This window comes from Sitophilus oryzae, unplaced genomic scaffold (assembly GCF_002938485.1).
Source record: "Sitophilus oryzae breed Bouriz unplaced genomic scaffold, Soryzae_2.0 scaffold_357_pilon_pilon, whole genome shotgun sequence".
NCBI lineage: Eukaryota > Metazoa > Arthropoda > Insecta > Coleoptera > Curculionidae > Sitophilus > Sitophilus oryzae.
The window spans coordinates 1038818-1064623 of record NW_022146926.1 but is presented as its reverse complement, the minus strand read 5'-3'; the positions used below and the strand labels follow the sequence as shown (position 1 = coordinate 1064623).

At 32.1% G+C, this 25806-nt stretch overlaps 1 protein-coding gene across 6 annotated transcripts in view; it reads left to right on the top strand.

Moving 5' to 3' along the window:
- The window catches only part of LOC115884765 (major facilitator superfamily domain-containing protein 6), a 29992-nt gene extending 28483 nt beyond the window's left edge, over positions 1-1509 (top strand). For all 6 annotated transcript variants that reach the window (XM_030903441.1, XM_030903439.1, XM_030903440.1 and 3 more), the window contains exon 8: positions 1163-1509. In XM_030903441.1, the coding sequence (XP_030759301.1) occupies positions 1163-1374 (212 nt within the window). In that variant the 3' untranslated portion in view covers positions 1375-1509. The remainder of the gene's footprint in view (positions 1-1162) is intronic.
- The last annotated feature ends 24297 nt before the right edge of the window (positions 1510-25806 follow it).

Here is a 25806-nt window from a genome sequence, read left to right as displayed (position 1 = left end):
GTGGCTTGATAAAAAAATTACTGTTGAACACTTCTAACTATATATGTTTCGGCTAAATCTGTAAAATATATAGAGTGTCCCAGAAATAAGTGCAAGTATTTTAACTGGTAGTATAGTTCAACCCCAGAAACACGCCTATGAGGTTTTTTCGCGAAAAAAAAATTTTGAAAATTCTGAAAAAAAATTTGGAAATTTTTTTAGTTTTTTTAGTTTGGACTTATTTAAAAAATGATAAAGAGAAAATATGTTTCTTTTATCGAGATCTACCACCCCTTAAAATACTTGCACTTATTTCTGGGACGCCCTGTATATTATAGTGATAATATTGATAACAATATTAGGGAGACATATAAGCTTTGTTCGGGTTCTTGTTATTACCGATTCTGAACCGTCCTAGAACTCTGCAGCGCATGCGCAAATAAAATAATGTCTTTATATTTCCTTCTGCGCATACGCATCACAGTTCTAGGACGGTTCAGAATCGGTAATAAGAGAAACCCGAAGTAAGCTTTAGTGTGAGAATTATACAGAACAAATCTACTGAGCAGAAAAAATGTAGTATTCCATTTAAAAACTACCAACCCTCCTGTAGAAAAATAGGTTTCAATTGTTATGTATTAAAAAAAAGAATCATTGTTCGCATATTTATTAAAAATGGATTGAAAATATCAAAGAAGAAAACCAATATGTAACTTTTTTATAGCAGCGGATTATCCGTTTTCTTTGTAATAATAGTATACAGGGTGGTACGAACTGTATTCCGGAAACTTCGGCAGCATATTCTGCAGATAAGAATAAGTAAGGTGTTAAGATGTTATACAGGTACGGACGAAAAGTTATTACTCTTCAAAAGAGTTAAAACACATGTAGATGGCGCCCCCTACAAATCGGAGCATATTGACATCAAAATCAAATTTCTCATGTCAAAAATCTCCTGGACACCAATTTCATCCAAATATTGACGTTGCTTCAGAAATTATTTGGAAAAATTCGAAATAAAACTAAAACTTCTACACCCTGTATCTCCGAAACTAATCCTTTTAAGACATACATTTATACGAACTTTTTTTACTTATTTTTATCTGCAGAATATGCTGGCGAAGTTTCCGGAATAAAGTTCGGATCACCCTGTATAATAATTTTGTTTTCTAACTTGTTTTAGGTTATGCTTTAGGAAGTATATTGGGAGGAATTCTTTACAAGTATATAGGTGGGAAATATTCTTTACACGTTTTTAGTGCAATTGGTTTACTATGTAGCATATCACATCTTGTGATACACAAGACTTTATTGAAGGAACCTGTAGAAAGTGATGATTCCCAGTCTGCTCAATACAAATCACCTCAGGATGCTGTGAAGATGACTTTAAATTAGCATAATACCTAAGAAAATAATAAAAAATAAGTTCAATCTCTTATTGTTTCAAGATCAATAATAACAAAAGAACTTTTTGAAGTTTTTGTTGTTATAAAAAAGACTGATTGTTTTAATTAAAATAGATTAGGTTAAGGATTTTGATGTTTTACTTGAAAAAATTAGTCTCTTACTTTACGTTAAATTTGTTAGGAGAATAAAAAGAATATTAGGGACTTGGATTGTGCAAAAAAATAAATTCTACATATACAGGGTGTTTCAAAACAAATGCGAAAAACTTTAGGGGGTGATTCCTTGTTCAAAATAAAGAGTAGTTTGCTGTATAAACGTTGGGTCAAAAGTCAACCATTAGGGAGATATCGCGATACAAAGATGGCGGAAAATTAATGTTTTTATTTTTTATCTTGAAAACCAAAAGAGATAGACTAATGAAATTTTATGGAAGCATTACTGTTATGAAAACACACTTTCAGGTAATTTTTTCCTTTTTTAAAATGAGTGGAAGGGGTTGAAATAAACTACCCGTATCATTCTTGTTAACGAAATTTAAAGAAAAATCTTATCAAACACATGCAAATGCTTTAATTTGGATACTTTAGTTTGTTTAGAAACTTTTTTATCTCTTGTGTTTTTTTGAAAAAACTCACCGATTTGAAATTAAAAAATAAAATGTAAAGCATTACATGTCAGGACAAAAAACATTTTTAGATTAAAAATCTAGTGATAATAACGATAATAATAATAATTTAGATAATAACGTATTGCAGTAGAGTAATGTCAAATAAAATAATATTAGGAACAACCTAAAAAGTAACAGCGGCCGACTAGATTTTTTCCTAAAAAAATTACAGCAGCCCACTAGATTCTTTATCAGAAAATGTTTTTTTGGCCTGACATGTAATGCTTTACATTTTATTTTTTAATTTCAAATCGGTGAGTTTTATCAAAAAAATACAAGAGATAAAAAAGTTTCTAAACAAACTAAACTATTCAAGTTAATTTTATTGCATGTGTTTGATAAGATTTTTCTTTAAATTTCGTTAACAAGAATGATAGGGGTAGTTTATTTCAACCCCTTCCACTCATTTTAAAAAAGTGAAAAAATTACCAGAAAGTGTGTTTTCTTAACAGTAATGCTTCCATAAAATTTTATTAGTCTATCTCTTTTCGTTTTCAAGATAAAAAATAAAAACATTATTTTTCCGCCATCTTTGTACCGCGATATCTCCCTAATGGTTGACTTTTGACCCAACGTTTATGAAGCAAACTACCCTTTATTTTGAACAAGGAATCACCCCATGAAGTTTTTCGCATTTGTTTTGAAACACCCTGTATATTAAATGCAATATATTTAAAAATTTGAAAGTAATAATTATATGGAACAAATATTAAGTTAGGAAGAATTAATTGTACACATGAATCTTATATTTTATTATAAAAATGTAAAAGTAGTACTTTGAAAAATATTAAATAGATAATTTTCTTCCATATTGTAAATGAATTAAGGTATGGTATGTATAATAAAAAATGTTATATGTATAAATCTAATTAATTGTTACCTGAACTAGAATGTATGTTAGAATGTTTAGGAGGGGAGTTAATCACCGCGACCTTACAGATCTATTGTGTGTTCCCCTTTCTTGAGTTATAACAAGTTATAACTCGTCATACAGTCTCAGGGCTTTAACAAAAGCCAGTATCTGAGTCGGCTCCACAGAGGCCAGCTCTCCATCCTCGACATCAGACGTACCAAGGTTCATGGCACGAATGGTCGTCGTCTCGGTGCACTCAGTGATAAGGTGTTCTGGTGTTTCCCCATTTTCCCCACAGAATCTGCATTGGCTGTTGTTTCTCAGCTTCAGCCTAATGAGGTGTTCATTGAGGAGACAGTGTCCTGTTAGAAACCCCGTGACAATCCGAAGATTGTTTTTACTTATATCAAAGAAAACCTTTGATCTCTCCCGGTCGTAAGTTCTTGGAGGATACCCTTTCCAAGTTACGGATGGAGTCTTCCAGATTCTTTAGTTCCGCTTTCAGTTGGTTCCCGTTTGGAAAACAGAACGGTTCTGGTTCAGTTAGTGGAGTGTTCGCTCCTTTTCTAGCTAGATCATTTGCTTTTTCATTGCCTTCTATCCCTTGGTGAGCAGGCACCTAGAGTAGGACTTTTATTTTCTTTGCCTAATTTGTTGAGCTTCTCTAGGCATTTTTTAACCAACTTCGAATTGATGGTTACTGAGTTGATCGCGTTTAGTGCTGCTTGACTATCGGATAGGATGGACCAATATTTCCTGTTTTCGATAATTCTTATCTAAGATAAATTGTACGCATTTTTCGATAGCGTAAATTTCTGACTGAAGGATACTGGGGTAGGTGCCTATTGGTTCGGAGTATTTACTTTTCGGCCTATTTACTCCTATCCCTGCTTTGGTTTTGGAAGCATCAGTATACCACGTTATGGTATGGTCTTTACCATGCTGAGTAAACGTTTCTTCCTTCCAATTTTTTTTTATTACTCAACACTACAGTGAGGTGTTTCTCAAAGTTGTAAATTCTTGGTATGTTATCCACTGGGAGTTGGAGAAGTGGAATTTTCTTTTTGAGGGTGTTCCAAGGCCATGACCTGAAAATTCTCCCAGTACTGTTTCCGTCAATGACCATTCTAACCATTGTCGCATTGGCAATAACTACCGACGACAATGTGCAGTGGTGTTAGGTCTAGAATGACCTCCATTGCTGCTGTTGGACATGTTCTCATGGCACCTGTGATGCAGATACATGCCAGTCTCTGTACTTCACTACAAGCAACTGATCCATAGGTAATCAGGGGACTACCTGAACTAACTTTTATCTTTAAACTTGACACACAAAAAAAACATAATTATTACTCACGATACCAATGCAAAGCTATTTATTTTTGCAAACGAAAATATCAGTCGTAATAGGTCTGCTAAACTTATTATAAGACTTTTTCAAAATTTTATTTCATTCAAGTATTTTTAATTGCGATTTGACATAATCGAAACTTAAATTGTCTTTACTGTCTGATAGATAAAACATTAAATAGTCAATTTTTTTAAACAACTGTATTTTTCCAATATTTAAATAAAAAAGTAAACAATATTTATCACATAAAAAATAAAAATAAAATTGCGAATATTCGGGTTCTTCAAAATTATTTGGAAGCTTTAGGAATTTTGATCAGAATCAAATTGCGCAACTATTTAATCGACCTCGTATCACTTCTAGTTTTCGAGATCCAAAGATGAAGCTTGAATATGGGATATCCTGTATAGTTCCTAGAGAAAAATATTCCAGTGATAACCCATATGCACGCCCCTGGTGAATATGTCGATACTTTTTTTTGCATTAAAATATGTCGCACTTATAGTTAGACCTGTTCGGTTTTGAGATTTGAATGCCGGTGTTAGGTGTTGATGACCACCGGTGTTCATTTCAACACCGGTGTTTATCTCGACACCGGTGTTTATCTCAACACCGGTATCGCGATGAACACCGGTGTCGATCGTCGTTGTCGATAGTGACAACGACGTTTGTGACAAATTTGTTTGTTTTTTTAGTTTTTTAATGTGATATTTTTTAGTTTACTTTACAGCTACGAATTTTTGTTTATGTTTTGTTTTCTATTTGTTTTTGATTGAATAATTTTTTACTTTATAGTTGTTTATCTGATCGCTTCTACTTTATTTTAGTGATTAGTCTGACAGAAAAATAATATTTAAATTTGAAAGCTTTAAGTTAAAATCGGTGCGCTTTAATAAACTATAAAAATAAGCACCGATACGACATTATTATTATCAGGTTTATTTTGAACTTATTAATTATCATTATTTCTTCTTTAACCCGTTTACAAAACACTGGTGTCAATATCAAAACCGGTGTCGTAGTCAAAACCAGTATTGAGATGAACACCGGTGTTGTAGATGAACACTGGTATCGAAATGAACACCGGTGTCGGTATCAACACCGGTGTCGGTATCAACACCGGTGTCGGTGCCAACACCGGTGTCAGCCCAACACCGGTGTTAAAACGGTGTTCCGGTGTTTGGAACAGGCCTACTTATAGTAACTTTTACCCTCAAAATTTCATTCAAATCGCTAAAGACACTTGGAAGAAAATTACCGGGTGCGTCTCAAAAGTGGCTCACTTCTATAACTTTTTTATTTTTTAGATAAAAAGAACGGGTTTTGGTATGTTAGTATATGACATACTTAAGTTAGGATTGATTGACGTATTCAATTGTTTTCGGTCACTTCCTGTTTCACCGGAAACGATTACAACTTTTGATTTTTAAATGGCACCCTCGGAATTTTTTTAATTTATTCGATAGAAAATGACACTCTGAATAGATTGATATATCATATGTCAACTTTTGACGTTCTCATTTAAAAATATCGTATTTTAAAATTCAATCTAGAGTGCATGGCTATTTTAAAAACACTAATTTTTAAACAAGGAGTCTTGGAAAAATAGATTTGATCGTCTAATGTTTTTGTGTCTTATCCTGGCCGGTTAAAGGATGTCCAAATCGTATTTTTAATCATATCTCAATTTTTTCTAATGGAACGAGGGTGGCTCATTAGCTTATTTAGAAAAAGAATTTTTTTACCAATAATTTGATACCACACACTTGGTCAGATTTTCGTTATGAACTATTTAAACAATTAATTTTAATTGTTTAAACATTTTTCTTTTATTTTTTTTACAATTTCAAATAAACATATCCGAAAATTTCAAAAGAAGTTGACATATGATATGTCAAAAAATACCGAGGGTGTCATTTAAAAATTAAAAGTTGTAGTAATTTTCGGTGACAGGAAGTGAAATGAAAAACAATTGAATACGTAAATCAATCCTAATTTATGTCATATAATAACATACCAAATCTCTTTTTTTATCTGAAAAAATAAAAAAGTTATAGGGGGTGAGCCACTTTTGAGACGCATCCGATATAATAAATCGAAAAAAAATAAAGACAGAAATTTTTTGCGTCAGGAATCTCCCCATGAGAGGTCATGTTTATTGAAACACCCTGTATAGTGACTCGCGACTAGAGTACCAAGGGCTGTACTACAATATTTTTTTTATAATGTAGGTACTTTCTTCGCTGATTGGATGACAAATGAACATATTCTAAATACGGATTATAATCCAGCGTAAAAAAATATTATAAAAACTTAGAAGACGAATAGTTCACTTGTCATTTACGTCTTAAATCGCATGCAATACCGGCATTAAATTGTTAACCTCATAAATTATATTTGGTAAGTGTTCCGTGATTAAGCAAAATAGCGTTTGTAATTTAACGCCGCCGAGCGATTTTAAAAGTTGAATAAAGTTGTGTAAAAGTCGCAACCCTTAATGTCTCTCCATTGGCGTAGCATTGGGTAAATAAAAATTGCAAAAATTGCCTTATATCTATCAAAAATAGAAGATATAATAGTGCTTTAACGGCAAGGGTAGATTAAATGATACTTTAGCAGCGAGGATAGGTTAGAATTTAGAATTTAGAATGAGTGGGAGGGGGGTTAATCACTGCGACCTTACAGATCCTCTGTGCCCCCCTTTCTTGAGTCATAACTCATCATACAGTCCCAGGGCTTTGACAAAAGCCAGTATCTGGGACGGTTTTATAGAGGGTAGTTCTCCATCTCCAATATCAGTCGTACCAAAATTCATGGCACGAATGGTTGTCGTCTCGGCGCACTCAGTGATGAGGTGTACTGGTGTTTCCCCATCTCCCCCACAGAATCTGCATTCACCGTTTCTTCTTAGTTTCAATCTACTGAGGTGTTCATTGAGGAGACAGTGTCCTGTTAAAAACCCCGTGACAATCCGAAGATTGTTCTTACTTAAACCCAGGAAGATCTGTGATTTTTCTTGATCATAAGCCCTCAGAAACTTCTTCGAGTGTCTTAGACCGTTGCAAGATTTTGGGTGTTGCATTCCAGGTTGCGGATGGAATCTTCCAAGTTCTTGAATTCCGCCTTGAGTTGGTTACCACTTGGAAAGCAGAACGGTTCTGGTCCAGTTAGTGGAGTGTTCGCTCCTTTCCTAGCTAGATTATTTGCTTTTTCATTGCCTTCTATCCCTTGGTGAGCAGGCACCCAGAGTAGGAGGACTTTGTTTTCTTTGCCTAATTTATTCAGCTTCTCTATGCATTCTTTGACCAATTTCGAATTGATTCATACTGAGTTGATCGCTTTTAACGCTGCTTGACTATCAGATAAGATTGCTATTTCTTGTTTCCGATAGTTCCTATCTAAGATAAGTTGTACGCATCTTTCGATAGCGTAGATTTCTGCCTGTAGGATACTAGGGTAAGTGCCCATCGGTTCGGAGTATTTAGCTCTCGGCCCAAACACTCCGATCCCTGTTCCCGTATTGGTTTTGGAAGCATCAGTATACCAAGTTATGGTATGGTCTTTTAACTGCTGGGCAAGCGTTTCGCTCTTCCAATCCTTTTTATTGCTCAATACTACATTGAGATGTTTCTCAAAGTTGTACGTTCTTGGCATATCGTCCACTGGGAGTTGCAGGAGTGGTATTTCCTTTATGAGGGTGTTCCAAGCCCCTGATCTGACAATTCTCCCAGTACTAATTTCGTAAGTGACCATTCTAATCATTGACGCATTGGCATATCTACCAATAGGATAGGTTAAAAACTTTATTTCTTCTCGCACGTTTTTTAATTGCTTCCATTTTTGAAAATTTTTGTATTCCTTTTCATAAGTTATTCGGGATCTAAATGGAAGTAGTTTGGATATGGCGTTTGTCGCGTCAGCCTGAATATCTGTCGGTAATTTACTTATTTCGTTTTGAGCCATTTCTGGCTCCAATTCAATCACGACAAGAGAATTAAAAAATATTGACTCAAAACTGACAACTAAAGAGACAGCTTTATTTATTTGTCAAATTACATAGAAACCAACGCCAACCCAGCACAAAATTTTTTCTACTCGTAATAAATTCCTTGAAATAATAATTTCTGAATATTTTTTAAAATGTAACTCGCTACGGAAAAAAATATTGTTTTATACACGACGATAAAATTGTATTATCGTCTCCCGAAATTTCCGAAAATCCTTTCGGTCGACGATAAAATACCATTTTATAAAAAGTCTTGTATAAAAAATAACTATTTTTGCGACACTTTGCGAAATTCACATGTTGATTTCTTTTTTTTTCGATATACGATTTTAATTTCGAAAAATATTTAACGAAAATAAGGCAAGGCACTGGCTAACTGATCCGTTCATTATCTTTGACTTCCAGGTGATATTATAGTCTTATTGCGTCTCAAACTGTGAGAAAACTTCAGGTGTCTGTACACCCTAAACTTTGTTATGGAAACAGAATGATCATTAAAGCTATTATTATTCCACATTTTGTTCCGGATCGCCGATTTTTATTCTAATATTTTAGTTTATACTTAATACCGATAACTTTTACTCTACTCGATTTATTTATTAAAAAATTGTTGAGATGAGAAAATGTATACTAGTAAATTTATTATAAATATATAAACAGTTACTAATTACATCAACAAAACTCACCTTCTTACAGTATTTAAGGGATATAAAGGGTCTTTACTGTGGTCTTTACTACCGCTTTCCCGTTCAAAATATTGTAATAGAGTTAACAAAACTAAAGTGTCAAATATATGTCAAATGCACTTGATAAAATTAAAAATATAAGGAATCAATATAATAGTTATTAATGATACAAGTTCGATACGAACATCATAATGAAACGCGTGTAACGTTTAGTTACACAAGTTTCATTAAAAAGTTCGTATCGAACGTGTATCATTCAAAATTTAATCAACGACGCGACACGAGGGACGATCCAAAATATCAGAGATATCCTCATAAAAATTAAAATTCAAAATTATCAGGTGCCCTTATTAGTCGACGCCGTGGTAATCGTCCTTGTTGATTTTTTCCATTTTGACTTTGACAACTCAATTATTGATGTTCAATTTTGTGTTAAACGTTCAGTTTTAGCAAAAAGCAAAAAATAATATTAATATGGGTGATTCTGATTCTGAGAAAGTGTCCCTTCGAATATTGAAGGCATTGCGCAAAACGTTGTCGATTCCTTACTTCCCGAAATACCAAGACAAACGTACGAGCAAGCCTATGTAAAACTTGAAGATTGGTGTAAAGGGAAAGGAATCAAGAATAGTAGTAACGAAAAGGTTCTCCTATTATTCCATGTCACGTTCAGTTATATCAGTGAAGAAAAATACAGATATTAGTAAGTACGTCCATTTAATTGCATTTCTAAAAAGGAAATCGGAAGGATTTCGGTCAAAAAAATCGAGAATTTTAAGAAAAGAAGACATAACTCGTTTCTTGTTGGAAGCTGATGATAAAACTTATTTCCTGACAAAAGTTTCATTGATAGTGGGATTTGCGGGAGCCTGCCGGCGTATCGAGTTGACAAATCGGCAGCTGCAAAATGTTAAAGATGAAGGACAATGCATTCATGTCATTATTCCATTTACGAAAACAAAGATATCACGAGATTTTTTTTATAACGAAAGGGAATGCTGAAGGAATAAATATGGTGGAAATGGTTCGAAGATATACAATAGATATGCGGCAAAGCAATACAGAACATACTCGATTTTTTGTGGGGTATAGAAATGGAAAATGTATTAAGCAACCCGTTGGCATTACCTAATACTTTAGGGAAAATGCCGTATAAAATAGCATTGTTCCTAAGTCTTCCAAATCCACAACAATACACTGGACATTGTTTCTGTAGCTCATCTGCGTCGTTGCTTGCAGATTCAGGAGTGGATTTATTAACTGTTAAATGACATGATGGTTGGCGCTCTAACACAGTGGCAGAGAGCTATATCTATAAAAAAATTCCAAAGAAAATAAGAAAAAAAGTGTCATGTAATATTTTGAGTAACATTTCTGGCAATGATGGGTCTTCAACAAGTTCAAGCACTCAGGAAATAAATTTACTTTCTAAAAATTCAACTCACCTGTCATCGTCTGGAATTAATTTAACCAATTGTACTGTTATTATAATTAATGTTTACAATAAATAAACGTATTTAGGTACCCTTTTTGCTTGTTTCTTATTTTAAAATTTGCGTGTTATTATGAATTTATAATAGCACTAGTGCTAATGAAAGCCATAATGACATCCAAATGACAATGTTAAATGTGTCATAATGACATTGTCGTAGATTATATATTTAATAGCTGTTAATAGTGTCAAGTTGACTTGAGAGCGATTTTGATCAGGGGCGGGAAAGTGAAATAGCAAAAGCGGTTCCATCGTTTCCACGGAAATCTCAAATAAAATATTTCCAGCCCTAGCCACTAGGTGGTAGTGCAATTAATTTTTAGGTTAAGAAGTTGCTACTAGTTATTGCCAGATGGCGGTAAATCAGAAATTATTTGTAGTTTCCATAGTTTCCAACGGCCATTGTCATATTATTGTCAAATTCTCAAAAAATATTGTCGTTGTCATAGCGCCAATCATAATATTATCAAATAAATGATTATCAAAACGTTTTTCAAACTATAATTTGTTCTATGAATTTGTTATATGTGTTTTAATTAGACAATTCCTTTTGTTTCTGGCCCTAAAAATATAATGCAAGTCTTTTATTTTTGCCATCATTTAAGTACCTATTTATATTTACTCCATTTACAAAACTTTGGGCGTATTATGTCGGTCTTGTTTTATTATAATAAACGATGTTTAAATATTTGACTTATAAATAAGAACTTTAAATAATAAATAATATTTCACATGTTTGGCTTTAATTTTATTTAATAATTGTATATATTATACTGTTAAATCTTATTTTTTTACACATCACAACGATACTTGTTATTAGTATTGTTGAATTTGTGTAAAAAATAATATTTAATAATCAAATTTAATTATTTTAGAGTAAAATTATTTAGTAAATACGCTCATTTAAAAAGCCCGCGCTTCGATCCATTTAAAACAAGCCCTACTCAATAGATGGCGCCACTTCTGTAGGACCATTTTTCAGTATGGCAGAGTCCATTCTTTTTCTAGCTAGGTATATTCTTTGATTTTGATATGTTAACTTTTCCTGCAAAGAGAATATCAAAGGAAATAAGAACCTTATTCAATGTATCCTGTAGTTCACCCATTTCTAATTTATAGCTTTCCGGAAATGTGTAAAAATCTAACAGTATAGATCTCGTAATTAGGGGTTACCCGATTTATTAATAATAACTTGTTATTCCACCCACCTTGCCACTACAATTTTCTCACATTTAAAATTTCTATATTCTTATATCGAGGGCTGTAAGAAGGGTGAGTGATATTTTATCATTAAATATTCTTTTTATTAATCCGTTGCGACCGATTGATAATAAATGATCTAAGGTTACGTTAATTTTAAGACTGTCTGGACGTCGTGTAATAATAATAAAGCACGTTTGTATAATTTAACGTCAAGCTAAAGGTTGGGTGTGACTCTTTGATCTCTCAGCAAACGGACAGGAAATGTCGAAAAGTATAACGATTTATAGAACTTTCGTATTAAATTTAATTACACGCTTAAGTTCTATTTGATCGGTGTATTGTTTTATATTTTCTTTAAGAGTCCATTTCACTAGTACGAAAAAGTAGCAAAATAAGCGTTCAGCAATTAACGTTTCATGTAAAACTGGCTAGCTATTTTTATACAAATGAATAAGAAAATTAAAGATAAAGGATTATACTATATCCGTATTGTAGTACATTTTTAGACAACTTCTATATTTTTAAAATTTTGATGGTCAAATCAACATAATATTCCTTATGTTTGGACTAAATTTTCTCGAAAATAAAGACATAATTTAAAACTCTAAAACGTAAAGATTTTTATCAAAACTACTTAGTATTTGATTCCTTTGAATAAATTAAGGAATTATAGAAATATTTGGTTAGGTAACATTTTTGTCGCAAATCCTATTAGCAAAAAATTTCAAACATTTTTTTTTAAATTCAAGATAATTGGAAAAATACAGAGTGAATCTTAAGTAAGTGCAAATATTTGCAAGGATGGTGTATCTCGATAAAAGAAATATATTTTCTGTTTACCGTTTTTCAAATAAGTTTAAAATAATCGAGTTATTTTACTTTAAGAAAATGATTTTTTGCTTGAATTTTCAGAATCACTTGATTTTTTCTGGGTTTTCTTTCTTGTAAATTTAATCTACTATCTATACAGGGTGAGTCTTAAATAAGTGCAAATATTTTCATGGCTGGTAGATCTCGATAAAAGAAACATATTTTCTCTTTACCGTTTTTCAAATAAATCTAAAATAACCGAAATATTTAACTAAAATTTCCAAAAAAAAATATTTTTTACTAACATTTTGAGAACCACTGGATCTTTTCTGGATTTTCTTTCTTGTAAATTTAATCTACTACCTATGTTGCCATAATATCAACAAATTATATTTTTTAACAAAAACTAATAGAATTTCCAAAATTTTTTTCGAAAAATTTCAAATTTTCAATTTTTTTTTTCGCGAAAAAAACCTTATAATCGTGTTTCTGGGGTCGAAATATACTCTACCTCTAAAAATATTTGCACTTATTTAGGACTCACCCTGTATATATGTATATAGGTATATGTTGATGTATTATCAAGAAATTATGTTTTAAACTAAATGGTCTTAAAAAACTTATGTTCGAAAAATAACTAAAAACTAAAAAAATTTCCAAACCTTTTTTCAAAAAATTCCCAATTTTCAATTTTTTTTCTCGAAAAAACCTGATAGGCGTGTTTCTGGGTCGAAATGTACTATCCCTAAAAATATTTGCACAAATCTACTTATATAAAATGCTAATGTTTATCTGTGTCGTCTCTACTGAAGTAACGACAAAATAAGAAAGTTGCTTTTTTTACTAAAAGATAGCTAATTGGCTTTTCTAAAAACTGTCGCCGCCGGATTTTTTGTTTTTCATTTAATTAAAAAAAATAAAAAGTATTTTTTTCCTGATGTCGTGGCGGATGCGCCAGGCTTCAACTAGTATGATATAAATTTCTTCAAACTAAACGGTTATTTTGGCAATAAGAATATTTTTAGAGAATTATTATCAAAAATGTATTACTTTATTATCATCAAGATATACGACAATTTCATCTAAATGTAAATAATATTATGTTTAAAAGTAGCACTGGAATAATTGTAAACATACAGTTACATAGGTATTGGATTAAGTTGCTTAAAGCAAACAAATTTCGGGACATAACAATGTCTCTATCCATGCAAACGAGCTTTGAATTATATTTACATAGTCTGCTATGGAATATTTCCGATATCTACTGATAATGTAATCAAAAATCGTTATATAATTTAGCGACAGACCCCACTTATCAGACAAAGAACTTAATAACATAATTTTTAGATACTATTTTATTTAGGTTTGATATTGTAGCTATACAGAAGTTGGCAAAAAGGTGTCATATTACTAAAACACGTTTAAATGACACGGAAATTTTGTAATAAAAATTAAATCAACCTTTTTTTGGGTTACCCTGTATATAAACAGAAATGTTAATACATATACCTTTAATTTTTTTTACTACAATTTATACAATTATTTGCCTTGAAACCACCGTTGTAATCTGATTATCGGACTAAAGGAACACGTGGCAAATCTCACGCTGAAAAAAACACAGAACAACTGCATGACAGCATTTACAGGGCAAATGGTCATCGCACGCTATCATCAAATTATCCACTGTGGCTGCAAGATAATATTATACTAAATTAAAAAAAATCGAACAATTAGGCATAAAAAATGAAATAAAACTAAGCAACACTTAATATACCTAGTAAAGCATAAACCAATCATACCGCAGACAAAACTTTAATTACTAAACTGGGTATCAAAATGATGGAAATAAAGTGGTGGCATTTTACAAAAATATATATTTTTTAAAACGTCTCAAAGGTATTATTTTTTGCGACGTGAATGATAATATAGAATAGCTATTTATGTAACAAGTTGGCGAAATGAATGCGTTTTAAGCACGGGACGCAAAATTCTGGGGGACAATGCGGCGAGTGCTTAAAACACTCTTTTCGCAAGGAATTTCATACAAGATTTTTTGTAAAAGCGGATAATTTGAGATTTTCATGCTATTATTATTATTTATTTTTAAACATTTTTTAAAATGTTCTGGTGATCGGTTTCTAAGGCATTGTTTATGCATTGTTTAATGACAAAGTTCTGTCAGGTTCAAACGTCGCCGTATTTCCTACAAAGTTTTGTGAAAAAATGAGTGATAATCACGAGTCTTTGGATATTCAACAAGCTGCTGAAACTGCGCTATCCACGTTAATGTCCGAGAAATCAAAAACTTATACGAGACCACCTGATCACCTACAACAGCTTTGAAACCTAGATACTTTTTACTTTTAGGCACTAGTGCCTAAACAAGTGTGACTTTTAGACACTAGTGCCTAAAAGAATGTCATTTCGTATCTCAAACAAATATCAAAAACTGTCAATTTCGAAACGCTTTCACAAAAAAGTAATTTCAACGCCTAGGTATAAAAGTAAAGCATTTTTTCGCCTAAGCATAAAGGTACAAAAATATATTATTAAACTGACATAAAGCCTCAAATTCAATGAGCGTAACCCAAACTTGGGTAGTATTCGAATACTCGGTATTCTGAATCCTATTCAGAATACTTTTGACTTGTATTCGAATACTATTCGAATACATTTGTGTATTTGGTATTTGATATTCGACTGAATACTTTTTTGGTCAGTAATCAGTATTCTGGATTCTGAATACCGTTTTTGAATCCCAGTATTCAAATCCTGTATTCGAATCCCGGTATTCGAATCCTGTTTGATTTTGTTTATGAATATTGCGTTACGCTTTACGCAACTTAAGCTTGTTAAAACACGTTTGCGGGGGTTGCGGACGGTTCTCAATTCGCGATGCCATCAATCGGGTTAAATTTCGTCCCATTGCTGCCAAAAGTCACTAACTTACTTTTTATTACTTCCGAGAAAAATGCGTCTAAAGATGAATTGCATTGCATAAAGATGTTGCAGTTAGTAACTATTCGGTATTAAAATAAAACATAAATAGCCAGAAATCGTAGTTAATGACTTTTGCAATCGATTCTCCGCTTCAAAACATATTTAGTGATTGAATTTGGTTGTTCGGAAAAATGTTAGTTAGTGACTTTTGGCAGCAATAGGACGATTTAATCATCGCCAAATCGTGAGACGAGACAGGTCGCTTAAGGATCACGAATAGATATTACGTGTGCACTTGTGCAGTATCGCCATTCTAGGTATTTTATTATAAATTTTAATACCTGTTAAGGTGCGTATTCACTATCCGAACGAACGAACGAATGTTCATTCGTTCGTTCGGTAGTAGTATGGACGGGATCGAATTTTAGAACCAAACGAAAACACCTTAACCCATTCGTTTGCGAACGCCTTTGATGTACCGACTCGACACGGATGGCCGAGCGAACGAACAAACGAACGACCGCATGCGTTCGGTCCACCGTCCAAATATACCGAATCCCATTCGTTCGCTCGCTCGTTCGTTCGTTCGTTCGGATAATGAATACGCACCTTTATAATTTGTGTGTGATACCAGACTAACCAGACAAAGTACATAGATATATGAAAAGGTAAGTTAATTTTTTAATTAAGTGGGTACATTTTCCTATTAAGTTTTATTCTAGTAATCTATACTAATATATAAAATGCTTGATTGACTCACTGAAATCATCCCTTTAATATTAATTTATTTTTTATTTGAAGAACCGTTAGTTTTAGGAAAAACGCTTCAACATGTGTATTTTATTTTATTTTTGATATATTTTAAGATTTTTTAAAAATATATACATGGTGTTTCAAAAAATCGGGTCTCTAAATTATCAGCAATTTTGTGGAGATTGTAAATTTCCTTTTCTGTAGATTTTAGATTTGGATAAAGGTCAACTTTTGTTTCACTAAGCAACAATGATTAACCTTTTATAATTTTATTTTGCCATTTTTATTTGGTTGAAGAATATTTCAAATTAATATTCGGATTTTAAAATCAAGGAAATTAAAAATTATTAAATAAATATCTTACAAATGGTTAATTGTGGAGTTTCTATGTATGGTTAAGTAATGGATTCACCTGTCATATTATAAATGTAACGTAAAGAGATTTTTTTTGCAGATTACCAATGGAGAAAGATATCGTCACCCGGGAAACCATTTCTGATGGTTCAGAGCCAGAAGAACCGTTTGTTGGAGCCGTTGGAGGTTCGTCCGACTCGGGTTATGAGCAGGAGTGCGCAAAAAGACGGAGGCTAATTCCTGACTATTTTAATGTCCGTTCTTTATCAGGAAAAAAAAGTTGTTGTTGTTTTATTTATTATTTAAGATTTTTTTAAGAAGATAAGCTTTTTCTGCTATATGTACAGTTAGTTTTTGTTACCTTATTGTGTTCCATATTTTTATAACTTAAGCACATAAATAAAAATCAAGTTTAAAGTACGGATATGTTTTTTTTGTTGGAATATTCAAAAAGTATTCATATTTAAATGAATCCAGGTATTCAAATACAGCGGTATTCGAATTTTTTTTTCTTTATATTCGAATCTTGAGTATTCGAATATAATTTAGAATATAGTATTCAGGATTCATATTCGAATACCGAAATTCAGTATTCGACCCAAGTCTGGCGTAACCATAGTTCCTCGATATATAATTACATACAACATTATTTGAAACATTTGAAACTGTTTAAAAAATTATTTGTGGTGTTTGAAAAAAAATAGTATGTTCTATTCGGAGTAAAAATGAATTGAAAAAATATCATTTTTACTCCAATAAAACAATATACTATTTTGATGACCTTTTTTAGAAATATATACATATTATTTTTAATTGTCATAAATTAGTCTCAATGATTGTGTTTTTTTTATTAGATAATTATTTATTCTCTACAATTTTCACAAAACAACATTAATGCATACTTGTAGCTGTTCAATATTTTACTTATTCACGATAAACTTTATATTTCACGACCTATTCTTTCTAACCCATTATTTATGTGAGTAATATTCAAAGTCGTTATGACCGCGGCTTATTATTATGATTTTACGTGCCCTTCTATCAATTATTCACCAACTCGCCTTGTCTCTGTAATCGAGGTTAATAACCAAACACAATTATATCAGAAAAAATCTCTGTCGAAAAATAAAAATATACTAGATATTCATTTTGAAAGTACCTGAACCATTGGGGATACTTTTCTGTTCGTAGGTACGTTTATATTGTACTATCTACAGTTGGCATCTGTAGCTCATAGAATAAAATACTAGGAGGTATTTCATGAAAATTATTGTAACTTCTACAGAGTGGCTAAAAAAGTGTGAGAGGATTCGGATGATTTTTAGCCAACAATACCAATAGGTATGGTAGGCTATTAAGATCGGCAAAAAAAAAGTTTTTTTAATTTCACTCAAAATGAGTTACTTGGGTCATAAATGCCCTAAATACAAAATATTTTCATGATGTCTGTCTGTCTGCAGTGGCTAAAAAAGTGTGAGAGGATTCAGATGATTTTTAGCCGACCATACCAATAGGTATGGTAGGCTATTAAGATCGGCAAAAAAAAAGTTTTTTTTAATTTCACTCAAAATGACTTAAATATTTGGGTCATAAATGACCTAAATACAAAATATTTTCATGGTGTCTGTCTGTCTGCCTGTCTGTCTGCCTGTCTGCCTGTCTGTCCGTCTGTCCGATTAAATTTATATCTCCGAAACTGAAGTTCCAAGAAAAGTCGTAATATATCTACAAATTCATTTACCCACTAGTAGATATAAAAAGCATTTTTGGTAAACTCTGTCTCAAATAGTTTCTGAAAAATAAAATTAATTTTCTTAAAAAGGTCCGATTAAATTAATATCTCCGAAACTAAAGTTCCAAAAAAATTCGTAATATATCTAGAAATTCATTTACCCACTAGTAGTTATAAAAAGCATTTTTGGTAAACTCTATCTCTAATAGTTTCTGAAATATAAAATTAACTTTTTTAAAAATGTCCGATTAAATGAATATCTTCGAAACTAAAGTTCCAAAAAAATTCGTAATATATCTAGAAATTCATTTACCCACTAGTAGTTATAAAAAGCATTTTTGGTAAACTCTGTCTCTAATAGTTTCTGAAAAATAAAATTAATTTTTTAAAAAGGTCCGATTAAATTTATATCTCCGAAACTAAAGTTCCAAGAAAAGTCGTAATATATTACAAATTCATTTACCCACTAGTAGATATAAAAAGCATTTTTGGTAAACTCTGTCTCAAATAGTTTCTGAAAAATAAAATTAATTTTCTTAAAAAGGTCCGATTAAATTATTATCTCCGAAACTAAAGTTCCAAAAAAATTCGTAATATATCTAGAAATTCATTTACCCACTAGTAGATATAAAAAGCATTTTTGGTAAACTCTGTCCCTAATAGTTTCTTAAAAATAAAATTAATATTTTTAAAAAGGTCCGATTAAATTTATATCTCCGAAACTAAAGTTCCCAAAAAATTCGCAATATATCTAGAAATTCATTTACCCACTAGTAGATATAAAAAGTATTTTTGGTAAACTCTGTCTCAAATAGTTTCTGAAAAATAAAATTAATTTTCTTAAAAAGATCCGATTAAATTAATATCTCCGAAACTAAAGTTCCCAAAAAAATCGTAATATATCTAGAAATTCATTTACCCACTAGTAGTTATAAAAAGCATTTTTGGTAAACTCTGTCTCAAATAGTTTCTGAAAAATAAAATTAATTTTTTTAAAAAAGTCCGATTAAATGAATATCTCCGAAACTAAAGTTCCAAAAATATTCGTAATATATCTAGAAATTCATTTACCCACTAGTAGATATAAAAAGCATTTTTGGTAAACTCTGTCCCTAATAGTTTCTGAAAAATAAAATTATTTTTTTTAAAAATGTCCGATTAAATGAATATCTCCGAAACTAAAGTTTCAAAAAAATTCCTAAGACCTAAATACAAAATATTTTCATGGTGTCTGTCTGTCTGTCCGTCCGTCTGTCTGTCCGTCTGTAACACGATAACTCAAAAACCGCTGAACCGATTTTAACCAAATTTGGCACAAAAGTACTGTGGCGCCCGAGAACCTGGCCATTAGTTTTTGGTGGGGGTGGGGAGTTGGTAAGGGGGTATGGGAGGGGGCTAAAAATTTTAAAAAATCGTAACTCCAAAATTACAGTAGCTAGCGAAACGCGGTTTTCAAATTAAAATTAAGAAATAATATTTGTAACAAAATATGAGGCTAAAATGTCTTTGATTGTCTTCTAAAATGGATTTGATTTAGCAATAGCTACTACAGCTGCTGCACCCTACAGGGTGTCACAAGGTTCGAGCAAAAAACTTCGTCTTATTGTTGTGCCCTGTATATGCTCAAAATAAATTCGGAATAAAAATTTCTGTCGTAGCATCCGTTAAGAAGGAATTGACTGAGACTCACTTGAGAAAATTAGCTAAACATTTCCCAGCGTGACTTGTACAGGGTGGCCCATCGAAAACGGCATAACGGCCAGGGTAATTTTTTTTTCAGAAAATTCAAAAACACGTCAATTTTGTTTGTGAGGGGGACAACTTTTGCCCCAAAAATGATTGCAAAATCTTCAACCTTATATTACCGCACCTGATCGTTCAACCTTGTGACAAAACATCTAGAAATAATAAGAACCCATACAGCACGTCCAAATGAAATTACGTTTCTACAAGGGAGACACATGAGAAACAAAATATGTTAAAGTGAACCTAAGTGTTCATCTAGTTCTAACATATACATATGAGATACACGCAGGTTTATATTGATAGAATTGTGTGATACAGTGTTTACTAGTTGTATACCGTCACTCAAGATTCTAAAGAGTTTTTTGTAATGTAACAAATAATTATTAAAATGATGAAATCTGACGTCGGTATATGAGACATACAATGTATAAGTCATATGTATGTGTGATACTTCGTATCATAGTTGTGCCTATAGTACACACCTTGTAAAAATGTGACGTATACACATAATATAAATATCTATATAGACACTTTGTAATAGTGTACTGTTGTGTCTACATTTTAGCATGAAATGAAGGTGTGCGCACGCGCAGATAGCCTCAGCGTAGATACACCGACCAAGTGTATCTTATGTGTCCTCTCTTCTTTCTCCTTTCTAGCAGTGGTTTGTGTTAGCAGCCATTATTGTTTTATCATTCCGAAGCTCTATATATACATGTTCTGTTTGTGTGTAGTTTAAAAGAGATTTTAAGGTAAGCACAAGTTTTTAATTACCTTGTTACACCTTCCTAAGAGTATTATTAATATTATAGCAGCGACTCTTCCCTTACTCGATACCCAATTTACCAAATTTTGACTCCAGTGAATGAAAACTCCAAATATTCTCGTATAATGATAAAGAGGTTAGCTCTGCAATATGATTTTTTTTTAATTTGGAAATAATAAAAATCTAAATGAACCAGAGAAAGAAAAATTTAAACACTTCAAAGAACTTCTTACACTGATATTCGGTAAGTTATTGATGGATCAATATACAGATATGTTTAATATTCAATAATCAGTTTCATATAAAATTTAAGGGTGAGATTGTTAATCTGGAAATAAAATACAACGAAGTCCAACAGAGTGTTCGATGAATGAGTATGCTAACAAATCAACTGCTTGGAGGGAAAAGGGGAGAAAAAAATGACTAAACGAGGTCCACCAAATCGTGGCGATATACCAGTGTTTACCATTATAGTATGTTGTTATACTAGGTACCTACTTATATTTTTAATACATTTTGATACAAATTCTGTTCTTTTACTGTGTTTTCTTTTGGGAAAATACAAAGTTTTGCCTTCCTAATTTTCGTTCTAAAAAGATATAATTGGGATCATTGAATAAATAGTTCTTAAAAAGAACGAAAAGTTAGGCATCAAAACTTGTATTATTTCCTAAATTCGTTCATAAGAAGTAGTTTTATCTAGCACAAGATGTATATACGAAGCAAAATACATACGTATACACGCGGTAGTCACAACTGCAATGTGTAAACAGAGTTTAAACGTAATACACAAGCACTGTGTATCCTACGGCACACTGTGTATCCCTTACTTTGTGTATACGTAAATGCTATACTGTGGCTACATTGTGAGGCGGACGTTTAACCTTTGTGCATACGTGTTGAACTACAATGTGTAAACGTAGCATATTTACGTCGGGGGAATTGTGTCACCCTGTGTCTGCATCTAATAATGTATACACATCGTAAATGTGATTTGATGTGCTGTATGGGAAAAAACAGCAAATTGGTCGAAGGAATTTATCTTTATCATTTACTCTGATAAATTTTTAAATAAACTTTTCAAATTTCAATCCTTCATATTTTCTCAATGACTCGACCGATTTTCAAAAACGAAGCGGGAAAGTATAGATGACAGAAAGCCCTTTTCATTGCGGTACCACTTGACCCCCCTTCCCATTTGAAAAAAATTGGGGGATGGCACCCCCGCTCAGAGGGTTGAAGATTTTGCAATCATTTTTGGGGCAAAAGTTGTCCCCCTCACAAACAAAATTGACGTGTTTTTGGATTTTTTGAAAAAAAAAATACTCTGGCCGTTATGCCTTGCGGAACGTTTTCGATGGGTATATAAGATAACACACTAGTACTATAAATAACTAATTTATTATTCTATAATTCAACAATCTATTGTCTTCATTACTGTCCTCGAATAAATGTTAAATATAATCGCGCGACTCCTAAATTGCTATAGACGCATAGTCTTTTGCTTTTTATGGGGACATTATCCGAATGATGGACGGCAAATTTGTATGATTTCGTATGACAAGTAATTAGTGAAATGATTGGGCCCCGGTTGCCCCCGCCATGTTTGATCGTGTAAAGGTAAAAATGGTAAGAGAGGAGGTTTTAAAGGGTCGTAATCTACGTGTCACCTGCTTCACCTGCAAAGGTTCGATATTCTCTCACGACTTATGACTCTGTGTTATATACCAGTCGTGAGTAATATTTTTATGGGGTAATTTAGAAGATATGTATAGGGCGAAATAATAAATTCGAGTTAAAGACAGGGGTGGATGGGCCATATGGGAAAACGGGAAAATTCCCGGTGGGCCGGTGGGCCGGTCACGATCAGAGCTCAAAAAAGATTGGATTAGCAAAAATTAAAAGGTTAATCTTCTAACTAAAGTGACGTAAGATCCTTAGTGACTCCATAACTAACTAATCAATTTTCATCAGTATAATCGTCAGTTGCTTTTAAACATAAACACCAATTTGTAAAATAACTATTGTAAAATGTCTTTTTCTGGGACACTTATAATTTTAATAATCATCTGTTGTTTGTTCGGTTTGAAAATTTTTATTATACAAAGTGAGTCTATAAGGAACAAATATTTTCAGGGCCGGTAGATCTCAATAAAATAGACATAATATATTTTCTTTATCGAGTTTCAAATAAGTCCCCAATCGAGTTATTAAAGTTTGTAAATTAAAAATAAATAGATTTTTTTTTAACTTTGATCCACCTCAATTTTTCGGTATTTGCATCTCTTTTAGTGCCGTAATATCAGAGATTAAGAAACTATACCGTGGGAAAATTTGCGGTGAACAGGAGTTCTAAAAAGTTTTCTAAAATATACAGAAGAATTTAAAAGAAAATGCTCGATTTTTAACATCTTTTTTTGCAAAAAATGCTCATAGACGTGTTCCTGGGGTCGAAATATGCCACCCCTGAAAATATTTGCACTTATTTCTCACCCTGTATAGTTTTACCCAATATTCTTTTATTAATAACTAATAAATATGACTGACTGGCAGCAAAAAAAAAGAATGAATATCATTAGGTAAATTTAAATAGTCTCGATCTAAATGTATACTAGGAATACGGTAGATTGACAACTGGGGGCCTCGGTGCAATATTTTTCGAGCTCCCCTTTGTAAAAAGGTGGACCAATTTGACGCGAATTCTGCAGTTGACGGACAAAATATCTATGCTTGTCTTGAATTGGGGACGGAACTAAAAGCCAAGTCTAAATTGTTGTTTAAAATGTTGCTAAAATGAATTTGCTAAACATTACTGAGACAGCAGAGAAGAGTTAAATAAAGTGTAAACTAGATTAGACAATAAAATATTAATATGTCTGGAAAATCCAAATATTCTTATTATGGACTGTAACATAACATTACATCAGAACACATTTATATCCACTGCCTAGGTTCTTCTCGTTTGTGTCGTGGTTCTGGTCATGGCATTGTCATACAAAATGCCAAATGTACAAAAGTATAGAGGAAAAGTTTCGTGATAAGAACTATATAATAACCTAAAAAATGCTGCAGTTTTAACGGCGACCGCGGTTCATTCAGTTAATAACACGTGTACACGAGGAGGCAGCTGCTGTAGCAGAAAAGAGAGAATTTCTTTCTACAATGTGTAAGAAAGTATATACCCGAAAAGCTAAAAGTAATGTACTTCACAGAGGATTGGGTCAGCTGAACTGAATGAATCAGGAACGTTTCTCAAAATCGTGACTCGTAGCAAGATCAAATTACCGTTATCGATAATGGAAATAAAGCAGTAGAACTCTGTAAAACAGCCATTTTGTAGTAAAAATTCAGATGTCCGACCCAATATTGGTCTTTACGAAAATTTTGATCAAGACAATTTAATTTTTTTTAAAACCTTTATACTATACTAAAACACCCTTACTTATATACAGGTTGTCCCAGAAATGAGTGCAAATATTTTAAGAAGTGGTAGACCTCGATAAATTAAACATAAATATTTTCTCTTCATCGTTTTTCAAATAAGCCCAAAATAACACAGTTATTTTACTTTGAAAATTTCCAATTTTTTTGCTCAAATTTTGAGAATGGATCGCTGGATCTTTTCTGGATTTTCTTTCTTGTAAATTTAATCTACTACCTATGTTGCCATATTATCAAGAAATTATGTTTTTTAACTAAAAACTAAAAAAAAATCCAAAACATTTTTGAAAAAAATCCGAATTTTCAAAAGTTTTTTTTTGCGAAAATAACCTCATAGGCCTGTTTCTGGGCTTCAATTATACTACCAGTTAAAATACTTGCACTTATTTCTGAGACACCTTGTAGTAATAAATAAAATATGTTTCTTCGTTATGGTCATTTTGTTTTTGTGGATTTGGGCCGGTTGTCTGTTTTTCCCGGGCCGGTTTCCACTTCCCCATCCACCCCTGGTTAAAGCACATAAATATTATTTAAAAAAGGGAGATTTTCACAAATCTAAGATTTGTCAGCATTCATGGGACTCAGGGCACAAAATAGATTTTAACAACGCAAAATTTTTAATACAATCTAATAAAAATAAATGTATTGCTCATGCATTTGTACAGGGACATCATTTTAAGTGTCTCGCTCGATTTATAATTTTCCTGTTTGGTATTTAAAGATAGTAGAAAGATTTCCTAATGTAATTTTTCGCGAGGATGCCGATTCTCTACATCAAAATTTTTGAAAACGTCAATTTTGACAGATACGACGCCATCTTGATTTTTTTTAAATGGAAACCCCCACATATTTTAGCATGGTCCGGTAGACATATTTTAGCTAATTTGAAAAATATATAGTTTAGTGTACTTTGCTCTTACCGTTTTCGATATACAGTGGATTTAAAAATGAATTGTTCCAGAATCATTTTAAGTGTCTCGCCCAATTTAAAATTTTCCTCTTTTCTATTTTAAGATAGTAAAAAGATACTTTAATGTAATTTTTCGCGAGGATGCCGATTTTCTACATTAAAATTTTTTACAATGTCAATTTTGACAGATACGACGCCATCTTGATTTTTTTTAAATGGAAACCCTCACATATTTTAGCATGGTCCGGTAGACATATTTTAGCTAATTTCAAAAATATATAGTTTAGTATACTTTACACTTACCGTTTTCGATATACAGTGGATTTAAAAATGAATTGTTTCAGAATCATTTTAAGTGCCTCACCCAATTTAAAATTTTCCTCTTTTCAATTTTAAGATAGTAAAATGATATTTTAATGTAATTTTTCGCGAGGATGCCGATTTTCTACATTAAAATTTTTTACAACGTCAATTTTGACAGATACGACGCCATCTTGATTTTTTTTAAATGGAAACCCCCACATATTTTAGCATGGTCCGGTAGACATATTTTAGCTAATTTCAAAAATATATAGTTTAGTGTACTTTGCTCTTACCGTTTTCGATATACAGTGGATTTAAAAATGAATTGTTCCAGAATCATTTTAAGTGCCTCACCCAATTTAAAATTTTCCTCTTTTCTATTTTAAGATAGTAAAAAGATATTTTAA